This window comes from Dipteris shenzhenensis, chromosome 15 (genome assembly GCF_047967505.1).
Source record: "Dipteris shenzhenensis isolate YYH24624 ecotype China chromosome 15, Dip_SZ_1.0, whole genome shotgun sequence".
Taxonomy (NCBI): Eukaryota; Viridiplantae; Streptophyta; class Polypodiopsida; order Gleicheniales; family Dipteridaceae; genus Dipteris; species Dipteris shenzhenensis.
The window spans coordinates 12,189,077-12,202,301 of NC_141610.1; the positions used below are offsets into that span (position 1 = coordinate 12,189,077).

Sequence of the window (13,225 nt, forward strand, 5' to 3'; positions counted from 1 at the left end):
GTTGTGATTCCATTCATCACGGTGATTCATAATTTTGTGATTATTGCATACATTTAAAGGGTTTTTGTGTTGAGCTAGAACCATAAATCTGTTAGGCTCTAGCTCGGGATTATTGAATGTGAAAAGGTTTATTAGTCACGATGCCCTTACAGAAAGGGCCTCGTCATCAAGTTCAAAATTCTTGATTCATCGCAGGCACATATAGTCCAATCACAACAGCATGAACAAGGGTAAGACATCTTCACCCAAACCAAAAAAAACAAACCCATAGCATGAACATCATGGGCTCGATTGTTCAGGGCACCACCAGGACAAGGAAGAAAATAGTTCAGTGGCATGATGTTTCATGATTGGGACCTAAGAAGAGATAATTCAAAATGGGGAACATACCTAAAACGTGAGCATGGAGAGAATGAGCAATGGGACAAACCTGATGATCTGGTAAAAAAGAAGGCAGCTGAAATATCATAAGGGTAAGATTTCTGGAATAGTGACATAGTCAAATGCAAATAGAACTTCGTAGAATTTTCAAATCTGCAAGTAAGGGTTCTTGATTCTATGATGGTTAGGCTATAAAAGCCATTGCAGCCCTGAGACCCATTGAAGAAGGACAAACACCGGCGGAAGAGAGGGGTGTGTGCAGCAAGAGGATCTCTCTTGGTCTGAATGGTCTGAACATAGTGCAAAATAGATCTGAGTGGCCCCCACAATTGGAACCAAGAGGGTTGCCTCGAGAGCCTTTTCATGGAACAATACCAATCATTGCTAGCTGAGAACAGTTTCCAAGAAAGAGCTACCTGAAACTGGCCTTCAGTATCTACCAAAGGGCAGTACAGCAATAACTTGCAATTACAATTAACTTAACTCAGCAAATCAGCAAATAAAGTCACAGCAAAGGGAGCTAGATTGCTCCTGCACCAAAACAAAGACGCAAATTGGCCCCAAACCTTGGCGCCCCTTTCAGTATTTCTTTAATTGATTGGGAAAGACTACAGCCAGGTTACACAAAGATTACAATCCCTTTTGCATCATGAGCATTCTGCAACTCATTTGGCATCGTCAACCCATGCACTTCCTCTGCTGAATACTGCTCTCTCCAATCCTAGCAGTAGACATCCAATACTCATCCAGAACCTTGGCAACCAATCCTGGAAACTGTTACTAGCAGTCACACTTGACCACACAGTCCCCCATAGCGAATTCTAGTGTCCACTTGTCCACCAACCTGCCCGGACATGAAGAGAACCAGCATACACAGCCAGCATCAACGAAACATAAAGGGAGAAACAGTGATACTCTGCTGCGGAAAGGCATGCATCCAAGGACCAAGGGTTCCCGTGCGAGGTGAGTACTCCGCCCTATCCACCTGTCAGCCAAGATGTGCGACGAAGGAAGTTCCAGCCCTCAGCCAAAACTCGTGCGATACCTCATATGGTCCCTTCTCTATGTTTTGCCAAGAGCCATGCCAAAAGCTCCAGCAAATCGTGAGATCCAGGGACAACACCCATGCGATACCCCCCTGGAGCCGCCAAGAGCCACCGACGTGGAGCTCTGTGTTTCGCCTGAAAGCCATGCGACGTGAAGATCCTGGGTTTCACTAAAAATCATGCGATGTGAAGTGAAGACTCCAAGACCCACGCGACATGAAGCTGGAACACCCACATGACGTGAAGCTTCCAATTGTCATGCTCATCCCAATCCAGTAATGCACGTAGTGAATTCCTTGATTAGAATCCTGCCATGAGGCATATGTCCCATGCCCCCCTTTTACCACTCTATGAGCCTTCAAGGACAATAATCCACCCCAAGACACATTTAATTCCAAGGGGGCCTTTACCCACCTAACTACTATCCGAGGCCTTGCCCACATGCAGGCTAAAAGTATTCACACCTAACTCCTCATAGCACCTTCAAAACACTTCAGCCTGTGTTGCTATCCTAGAGCTTCTATGGGCTTCGTAGTGGTGCCCTGCAAACACACCTTCATTCTCCTCCAGTAGACAGCCCAATGTAAGGCAATGTCAGCTCATTTGAACCTTGACCTCCTTGCTTCTTACGTCTGCAGCCAATGGTGAGCAACAAGTCTCCAGTGCGGCAGCCCAACCTGAGGAACTTCTGCAAGTGTTCTGGACCTCCCTGCTGTGGTATGGCAGCCCAATGTGAGGCACCAAAGACCTGGCAAAGTAGAATGCTTATTGTTGAGCATCATGATTATGAACATGCTCTTGCATGCAAGACTGTTTTCTAGGGCTGTCATCCTGTGTCATGTGTCTTCTTGCTTCAGACAATACGAATCATGCCCTCTTGTATTGTTGAAATTTAATCTTGTTCTGTACTATACCTGCTTTCTTGTCCCAGCTGGATGGTATCTGGCCTCACTGCTCTCTATGACCCACAACTTCTTCGTGTTGAGCACGTGTTGCATCTTCAACTTCTAGTTGCCATAGCTGTTGTCAGCTAGCTTGCTATTAAACTGAAGGAAGCATCATGTTCTGACATTTTGTAATTTGCCTGACTTTTCAATCTTGGATACAACTTTACTGGCAGTGAAACACTCATTATACAAGTAAAGATTTTCCAAATCTGGGGAAGGTTACATCTTGAAAGGCAGGGAGAAGCACAAATGCTACAGCCGATTCCTCACCATGTCCACATGAGACAGCTTCGTCATGCACATCTGGATTGAGGTCTGATACTAAATCTACTTTTGGCAGGTATCCTTCCTCCTTCATGACATTTCTCAGACTATTTAATTTAAAATAGATTGCAATGATTTCTCGGTGAGTTTTGTCTGCCACAGAAAACTCATGTAACCGTCCATTATGTTCAATCCAGGCCCTCCCTGGTTTTTTCCATGCATTAGCAGATCTTCTCAGGTCTTGCATTTTCTGGACATCCTCCCACATCTGAGCATTTGCATATATCTTTGACATGAGTTCATAACCTGCTGCAACGCTCGGGTCCAGATGAATAATTTGATCAAAACACTTTTTTCCTAGAACAATGTTGCCGTGTTGTTTGCAGGATGTGAGCAATGACATCCATCCAGCAATGTCAGGCAGGATTGGCATGGTACAGAGCAATTTTTCTGCCTCATCCAAGCATCCTGCACGGCCAAGAAGATCAACCATGCAGTTCAAGTGATCATTAGTTGGTGTGATGCCATGAGCTTCTCTCATAAACTGAAAATAGTAATGACCTTCTTCTGATTTACCAGCAAAACAGCAAGAGGATAGAATAATTGCATAGGTTCTAGAATCTGGCTTTAAACCTTGTTGTTCCATGGCCTCCACACATTGCACAGCTTGCCTGAAGTTCCCATGCCGTGCATACCCAACAACCATTGCAGCCCACGATACAACATTCCACTTTGATAATCCATCAAACACTTGGCGTGCCTCATTTAGGCTGCCACATCTAGCATACATATCAACGAGGGCGGTCCCAACAACTACATCCAATTTCAATCCACATCTAACCATCTCACCATGTAACAACCTGCCCTTTCCTACAGCTCCCACAATGCCACATGCTTTCAAGCAGCAAACAAATGTAACTCTGTCCAGTTCCATTCTTTCCTTTTTCATAATCTCAAGAAGATGTAGAGCACGAAAACCATCTCCATGCTGTACATATCCAGCAATCATGGTGTTCCAAGACACAAAATCTCGACGTGACAGTCCATCAAACACTTTTTGTGCCTCTTCCAAACTCCCAGCTCTAATATATAAGCTAAGAAGAGTGTTTCCAATCACTACATCTGACTGAAATCCACCGCTAATAATTTGGCCATGTATTAGCCTGCCCTGTCCAAAAGCTCCTATGCTAGCACATGCCTTCAAGATGCATGTCAATGTGATTTCACTTGGCAGTACACGCTCACGTTGCATTTGCTCAAAAAGCTCCAGCGCATGCAGGCCACATCCCTTGTGCTCATAACCTGCAATTATTGCACCCCATGACACCACATTCTTATTCGGCAAAATTTCAAACACTTTGAATGCTTCCTCCAGACTCCCGCATTTTACATACATGTCAATAAGAGCATTTCCAATGTCCAAATCTGACTCAAGATCGTGCCTGATGGTCTGATCATGCATCAGCCTGCCCTGTCCTACAGCTCCTAAACTGCTACATGCTTTTAACATACATGGAAACAGGATTCTGCCTGACTTGATCCCCTCCTCCTGCATTTTCTTGAAAAGTTCAAGAGCAGGAAGGCCAAGCTCATGCTGGGCATAACCTGCAATGATGGCACTCCAAGACACGGCATCTCGACTTGGCATTTCATCAAACACTTTTTGTGCTTCCTCCAGGCTCCTACATTTGGCATACATGTCAATGAGTGTGTTCTCAATGGCCACATCTAATTTAAGTCCACTTCTCATGATCTGGTCATGTATCAGCCTGCCTGCCCTTAAGGCTTGTATACTGCCACATGCTTTTAAAAGAGACGAAAATGTGACTATGGTAGGTGTTATCCCCTTCCCTCGCATCTGCTCAAACAATTCAAGGGCATGAAAGCCGGGACCATGCTGGGCATAACCTGCAATCATTGCACTCCATGCAACTACATTTTGACTTGGCAATATTTCAAAAACTTCATGTGCTTCCTCTAGGCTCCCACATTTGGCATACATGTCAACCAGGGTACTACCGACAACCATGTCTGAGTCAAGCCCATCTCTGATAATTGAATCATGTATCAACCTGCCCTGTCCTATGGCTCCAATGCTGGCACTTGCTTTCAACATGCACACAAAAGTTACTTTGTCTGGCATTACGTTGTCCTGTTGCATTTTTTCAAAAAGGTCAAACGCAGGAAGGCCATGCCCATATTGGGCATACCCTCCAATCATTGCATTCCAAGCAATTCTGTCTCGTTTTGACATTTTATCAAATAGTCCACGTGCCTCTTCCAGGCTTCCACAATTAGCATACATGTCAATGAGGGTGGTCACAACGACAGGATCTGATTCAAGTCTGCTCTTTATTATCAGCTGATGAATGAGCCTGCCCTCATCTCTGGCTCCTACATTGCCACATGCTTTCAATATGGAGGAAATGATGACTTCATGAGGCCTCGTTTGCCATTCTCTTGTTTTGGTAGGAGCTTCAAAAATCGCAAAACGAGAATCTTCCCCATGCAGGGCATATCTTACAATTGTCGGACCCCATGAAAAAAGAAATTCATTCATCAACGTATTAAATACCTTGTGTGCATCCTGCAAGCTCCCACAGCTGACATACACATCAACAAGGGTGCTCCCAACCACCACATCAAATTGAACTTCACCTCGGATGACTTGGTGATGTATTATCATGCCTTGCACTAACGCACCTTCACTTGCACACGCTTTTAAAGCGTACACAAGCATCACTTTATCTGCCCTTACACCCTCCAGCTGCATTTTCTCAAAGAGCTCAAGAGCAAGAAGACCATGTCCATGTTGGACATATCCTGCAATCATTGCACTCCATGAGACCACATTCCGGCATGGCAACCCATCAAGTACTTTGTGAGCATCTTGTAGGCTCCCAAATGAAACGTACATGTCCACAAGGGTGGTTCCAATCTCTAGATCTGATTCGAGTTCACTTCCAATGATCTGACCATGTATAAGCCTTCCCTTCCCCATGGCTCCTATGGAGCCACATGCTTTCAAAATACACAAAAACGTTACTTTGTCTGGCCTTATACCATCCTGTTGCATTCTTTCATAAATTTGTAGTGCAGGAAGACCAAAGCCACGTTGGGCATACCCTGAAATAATTGCATTCCAAGTGACAGAATCGCCATTTGCTATATCATCAAAAATTTTGTGTGCTTCCTCAAGGGACCTGCATTTAGCATACATGTCAATAAGCGTATTTGCAACAGCGACTTCTGATTCAAGGTCAGTTCGGATGATATGGTCGTGTATCAACCTGCCTTGTTCTAAAGCTTGCATACTACTACATACCTTCAATATGCACAAGAATACGAACTTGCCTGGCTTTAAGCCTGCTTCTTGCATTCTGTAATATAACTCAAGAGCCCTCTGATTTTTCTGAAACATGGCATGTGCTGCAATGATAGCATGCCACGTATGAACAGTAGGTTTGGTAACTTGGTGGAAAACTAAGTTGGCTTCCAACAGGCTCCCACATGAGGCAAGAATGCGGATTAAGTGGTCCCCTAAAACAGCCACAGAAGCAAGTCCACTGCTAACCATAAGGTTATGTACAAGCCGGCTTGCTGGGAAATCATTGCTTTTTTTGAATACCTGCAATAGACAGTACATGGCATCCCTGGGTATGGGCAGGCCTTGTTGGTGCATAAGGTTCATGTTCTGAAGTGCCTCATCCGGGCAATCCGTGTTGTAAAGTTTGCCCACCGACCCAGAAGTTTGATCACTGACAGCCACCCTGAGTATGACCCCATATTAATGTTTGCGGATCAGAAGAATCCAAAAAGCAGGGATCTATAGCAGTATAAATTAAAAGCAGCAGAATCCACATCAAATTTATAACGGAAAGTAGTCCAACACCTAGCAGGGTTCCCTGTTCGAGTGAACGGCACAATGCCAAGAGAACCAACCGTCGTATGGGCAGCATTGAATTTGCGCATTATGTAAAGGCGAGTCGACCAAACATACATTCAATACGAGTTCGTTGTGCCACTGAAAAAAGAACCGGGAGTGTTGCATGAAGGGAAAGGAAAGATGACCCAAGACTGGAAAGACGAAGAACAAGCTGAAGCTGGATTTTGATGCCGCTGCCCTCATTTGTGATCGAACAGAGGTTTTGCAAATGCGCATGAAGCGAAGCGTCCACCGGTGGGTGGCGCCAACTGCGAAAGAGAGAGTATAGGCGATCCAAGGCACAAATTCCTGTCCTCCCCGTCATCAGGAGAAGACTGGATATTGGCTTCAAGCCCATCTGCGCGTTGGTTGCTAGCAACATGCAAGACCCTTGTTCGATCCTTGTTTTAAACTTCTTGTCAAGGGTCTTTAGACACCGTACAGATCATGAACTGGTATGATTGCTTACAGGTACCCGCAGATGAAATTTGCGGTCAATTAATTAATTTGTGGCGACCGGGGGGAGCATGAAAAATTAAGGGAAATAAAAAGCTCGATTAAATGGCGCCTTCTAGGCTCTACAAGGTTCGTAAAAAGAATATATTCCTGGCTGCTCTAAGCTGCTCTATAGACAGAAGGGAGGGGATATGGCTAAGCCAGAGAAAGCGGGGCTCTGAGCGGTGGGGAGAGTGGAGAGTGGTGCGATGAAGAGTGGGAGAGGGAGGAAGAGTGGGAGAGAGAGGAAGAGCGGTGGTGGAGAGGGAGGAAAAACGGTGAGGGAGAGTTGAGAAGAGCGGTGGAGAGGGAGGCAGTGACAAGGTATGGTAGAGGGAGGAAGAGTGGTGGAGAGGAAGGAAGAGCTGTGGAGAGAGAGGCAACGAGAGTGAGAAGAGCATTGGAGAGGGAGAGGCAAAGGGGAGAGCCTAGGGAGGCAATGAGAGGAGAGAGAATAGACTTAGGTTATTTAGTTCAATTAACTAATTAATATAGTGAAAATGAATTGTTTAATTGCAATTGAGGGCTTTTAGGGGGTGACATTGTAGCTCATGATGAAGCTGTCTTTAGTCAAATGGAAGAGATGCACGAGAAGATCAAGGGAGAGATCCAAGAGAATCTCAAAGAATAAGTAAAGAGCTCCTTAGATACACAGATGTCTACTCAACTATAGAAGGAAGTTAAAGAACAAGCCGATAGAATGTGCAACTCAAGAGTGCTCAGGATTGGAGGTTTACCAAACAACTAGTTCATAGCTGAAGACTCTTATGAAGAGACTCGTGAGAAAATCAGCAAAGCTTTATTAGGAGTTGAATGGGAAGACCTGGAGTTTAATATTGGAAAAGCAGGAGAGCATGTAATCCTTACCGTCGAGTCAAAAGATGAAAGAACTAAGGTTGTTAGACAATCGAATAAGCTAAAAGGATTAAGCATCTGGATGGCAGAGGAACTCACAAAAGCTCAGCTAAAGACTAAGACCTCGGAGCTTGCAAGTAAAGATGGCCAGAAAAGAAGGAAAATGGGCAGTCTTTCAAGATGGCAAGGCTTTGATCAGAGACTCCAAAGCCAAGAATAAAGACCCTCAGTCTATAACCGATGTATGATTTGCTTTTCGTTATGTCTTAGTTTCCTATTGTTCATCTTTTTTGTTGAACAAGTTGTATATGCTAGAAGTAATATAAAACCTCTTTTATTTTATTTTTAAAAAAAATGATGACTGGTTAGCTTGTTAGTATCCCCTATAAAGAGACTCCTATATGCATGTGATATGATAGGCATAAGTAGAGAATGATATATAAAAATATATCCGGCCAAAGAAACGTAGCTATTCAAGCATATTATAATGCTAAAGAGGAGGTTTTTTTGGTGCATCCTTTCTTTAAAAAGAAGTCATTCTAGTTGTAGAGGCTCCTCAAGGACATGCTACTCATGGAGCAACCAACAACAAGGAGCAAATTGAAGCTTACCATCTATACTATAGAAGATGAAAGGCAAGGAAGAACCCCCACCTACAAGAGGTCCTACACAAGTGGGAAGTGGAGGAGCAAGATGCTTCCATGACAATGGAAACTCAACACAAGGAGGGACAAAAGCACGAGATGGAAGCACACTTGCCAATGACACAAACAAAGAGTTATGAAGAGGAAATTCGCTCACCAATACCCCCTACTAGCTCTCACCTAGTTCTGCCATTAGTTTTATCATGAAGGCTTGCGATTAACCTATTCTAAAGGCTTTCACTTAGTAGAGGAAATTCGCTCACCAAAACCCACTAGTAGCTCTCACCTAGTTCCCCCATTAGTTTTCTCATCAAGACTTCCCATTAACCTATTTTAAAGGCCCTCAATCTCAACAAATTATTCCATACACATAACTTAACCCAAGAAGATAAGCAATTGAATAGGGCTTTATTTTTCAATTGAAATTCAATTGATTTCTTAGGTGAAGAGGTTGTTTAGAGGTGTGGTGCCATGAACGCAAGAATAGAGGCAAAGATATGATTAAAGGTATGAAGCCAAGAGCATACTGCTACTTTAGGAGGGTTACTACATGGAAACCACTCATATCTTGTGTGATTATGACGGTATTTGTAAATCCCTTTGTGAACCTTTTGCCTTATATAGACATCCCTTCTCTGACTTTTGAGGCTAATAGTAAATACATCTCTGTAAATGTAACAAAGAGATATGTAAACTTTTTAAACATCCTAATGTAGATGTTAAATTATGGTATAAAAGTATTTTAGAACAGTTTACTTCAAAACACAATGTCATCATTCCATAAAAGCCTATAGTCACTTCTCAAATTTGGCTCGATCATCCACTAGGTCATTCACCCAATTTCCCTCTTGGACAATCCCCACCATCAACTCAATTGTACCAATTGTTGATCAAAGATTAGATGAGAAGAGCAACATTCCGAATGTCGAAGAATGTAATTCATCAAAAGTTTCAACATAACAAAAGGTTTTTAATAAATACTATACAAAATCTTACTTGTATGCTTTATAAGGAAGAGCACTCGAGGAGTCACAATTCAAAGAGTAGAGAGCTCTGATCAAGAAAACTAAGCAAAAGCAAGGACAAATATCAATAGAGGGTTCCACATGCACAAGCAAGGGTAGCTCACCCTCATATTCATCTCAGAAGATTGTAATTCATCAAAAGTTTCAACATAACAAAAGGTTTTCCATAAATTCTATGCAAAATCTTACTTGTATACTCTATAAGGAGGAGCACTCGAGGAGTCACAATTCAAAGAGTAGAGAGCTCTAATCAAGAAAACTAAACAAAAGCAAGGACAAATATCAGTAGGAGGTTCCACACAAGCAAGGGTAGCTCACCCTTATAATCATCTCATACACATAGTAGTAGCCAAGAAATTGTTGGAAAATAGAAAATGACATTGGTCATTATGACACGCAATGTGTAATCCAACCAAAGACATGGTGATCATTGTACACATGATGCACATCATGCCATAAAGCACAAAAAGACAATAGAGTTGCGAACAATGCACACATGAGACTTTCTTGAATTGTGAAGTGATTAGACAGCCAACCCTAAGTCACAGTACAAACTCTAAGAATTTAGAGTTGTGTACTGGTGGTATGTCGTTCACATTGTGGACACATGTTGTCAAATCCAATGAAAGTGTGTATGCTAAGTCACCAACCTTGAGTTCACATTTGAAGCAAGTAGTGAGTCAGTTATGCTCTAGTCACATGCAAGAGGCATGCACTAAACTCAAGTTCTATTCTTCATCGATCATGGGAAACAATTCATGTTTTAGATGAGAACAACAGACACTGCATGACACTCAATCAGAGAGCTTACACAACCAACCTTTGTATCCTATGAGCTAGTTTCATATGCAGATGAGCCAATCCATGTTCAAATGCCAAATAAACTGATGATTGGCTAGCTTGATAGTGGTGCTACTTAACCAATAGGAAGGCCTAGTTTTTAAACCTCGACAAGACTAGCCTATGGGGATTAGACGTAGAATACCTATCAAATTTAGTCCTTTGGCACAACAAAACTACAAACATCAAGGTTAGCAAGTTTCTCTCCATCTCTCTCTTTTGAGTTTGAAAATTTAAATTTCTATGCATTGTTGCTTCCTATACCACACTGCTCCATTTGCAAAATCTTAGAAGCAAGCGCTTACTTTACCATTTAGAACATGCATTAGAACCCATGATGCAAACCTTCATATAACTAGAGTATATGTAATCTAATTATCAATTTAAAAGCCCCCCCTCCCACACACACATCCCCTTGGGACCCTTGCAATTCTTGAGTTTGTTAATGCTTTTATGACCCTTGCAAGCAATTTGGGTATAATGTAAAGGAGAAGAAGGAGCTTTCACTTTGTGAAGGACTTTATCACTTCATGTCTACTATAGTATTCCTCTATTAGACTTGCATCCCTTGGGTGGATGCTATTTCCAAGAATCTTAAAAGGGGATATAATGTTAAGCACTTAGTAGTTAGGAATATATCAAGGGGAATTTGGTAGATAGGATGCTTTTATATACTTTACCTTGCTCTATTGAGACTGAGAACAGGGGTAGGATTCCCACTTTACTCCTTCATGGACGATGGAGTACTCATATATGTGAAAGAGCATATTAAGAGGTATTTGATACCTTGATTCCGTTTAACTTTACCTTTAAAATTTTTTCTACTATGATTAATGTCTAGATCAATTTTTTGGATTTTATTTCTCCATTTTTAGGAGAAGATAGAATGATGAGGACTTGGTCATAGAAAATTACCATTATAAAGTATTGAATTATCCCATGCTAGTGGACCAGGGGCTACTTATGTGCCATGATTTGGACCCATCAGATATTGAGTCTGCTGGCATATGGATCTATGTCATTAATTAGTAGTGCATGGGTCATTTTATTTGTACATAAGATATATGTCTACTTAGGAATTATTCTAAGTATATAGCATAACGAAGCGAGTATTTGACTTATACCATAAGGAAGCAACCATTTGATTTGTATCTCATTATACACGTGGTTTATAATTCATAATGGATAAAGAATTTATGGAATGTATACGTTTTCCATTAGAAGCACTTCCATGGTTTTAATTTTCATTGAGGAAATATTTAGAAGAATAGACTTATAGTAGAGAAAAATCATTTGGTCCCCTAGAGAGACATTGCATTTGATGTATCTAAGACTATGGAACCATTGGACTAAATGCATTTTGACAACCTTTTATTTTAGCCCAATGGAATGAATCAGCTAATTAGCCCCTAATTTTGGCACTACTAAGGGTCTATCGAGAGATGGAGAGGTTTTTTGCTAGTCAGATTCACTGTTTAGAAGTTAGTTCATTTGGTCAAGTTGAACATGTAAATGGGTGTTTAGTGTTAGGATTAGTGGTAGTTTAGGCCACTTTAATGAGTTTTAGGTTTAAGCTTTTGTCTTTTTGTGAAGGTCCTAAATGAATTTTGTCACTTTGTGTGGAATAAGTTTTTGGCCTTACATGAGAGGTAGTGAATTATTTTATCATTTAGCTTTTATGACACCACCTTTATTAATCACCCTGTCTACTAGAAGATGCATAATTCCCTTGCTGCAATTTTCCATTCATGATGTCATTCTGCTTTTTATAGCAGGTCTCTTGGCAAAATGGCCAGGTCCCCACTCATATTTAATGGCCCATCCCTCTTTCTTCTATTTTCTCTCCTCTCTTTTCACTCATCTACCTTTCCCCATATTCATTCGTCTTTACTTGCATTTTTCTCTTTCCCTTTCATAGATCTTTCATTTCCATTTTATAATTTATTGGAAAATTTAATTGTAACATTTATCCAACCTACTTTTTATTTCTCTAAATGGTGACTTAGTGATTGTGCCACCTTGTTGAAAGTAAGGCCGTAGTGGTGACTTTAGCATAGATACCTCTCAAAAAACACCACAATCAACAAATCTAAAAACCCTCATGGACTACTTTTGCTTCAACTTAGAATTCAAGAACCAACAACTTAGTCATTCACATATTGGATAGACGATTGCGTCGCATACATTTGCACATAATGCACACTAACACTTACACCCACAATGACAATAAAAAAGGAAAGGCCTTAGTGGGATTCCCACTAGAGCACATTTGTAATGGACCCACTTATCCTCTATTATTTGCACTTGAATGTTGCAAGCACAAGAAATACTTTGATGGGACCACTAAGGATAATGGCAGTTAGAAATGCTACAAGTGGATGTACAATGACATGTTTTTTGGGGGAAGTATTTGTTTAGATGAAAATCTTGAACGGCAAGAAGAAAAAAGGACTCACAACTTCTTGCATGCACATGGAGGTAGACATAATGAAGGACTCAAAGCCTCACAAAAGAAATTTTATCTTCACCTATTTCTTAAAATACTGACCAACTAATCAAAGTCTTTTCTAAGAGTAGAGAAACATAGTAACTGCCCTCAGCTGAGAAACCTACTAATGAATACGATCTAAAGTGTTTTTCAAGTGTAGAGAAACATACTCATGATGAATACCATTGACTTGTTGGAGTAGCATGGAGACAAGATCGAGAGAGCAAGATGATGAAAAGGGAGAGAGTTCATTCATGAGAGATATGCCCAATATATAGGCACAAGTTACATCCAAGAGTGACATCATATGTGAGC

General features: G+C 41.5%; 1 protein-coding gene across 2 annotated transcripts; it reads right to left on the bottom strand.

The window, feature by feature from the left end:
* Nucleotides 1–590: 590 nt before the first annotated feature.
* Nucleotides 591–7,311, bottom strand: LOC147893374 (pentatricopeptide repeat-containing protein At3g53360, mitochondrial-like). 2 transcript variants are annotated; one of them, XM_087385866.1, is made up of 2 exons: nucleotides 6,710–7,311; nucleotides 591–6,408 (listed from the first exon to the last, which is right to left on the bottom strand). In XM_087385866.1, exons 1-2 carry the CDS (start codon nucleotides 6,943–6,945, stop codon nucleotides 2,559–2,561), a joined length of 4,086 nt encoding a protein of 1,361 aa, XP_087241992.1. In that variant the 5' UTR covers nucleotides 6,946–7,311; the 3' UTR covers nucleotides 591–2,558. The 2 variants fall into 2 exon arrangements, with proteins under 2 accessions (XP_087241992.1, XP_087241993.1); XM_087385867.1 differs by having other exon boundaries at nucleotides 6,531–7,311.
* Nucleotides 7,312–13,225: the final 5,914 nt, after the last annotated feature.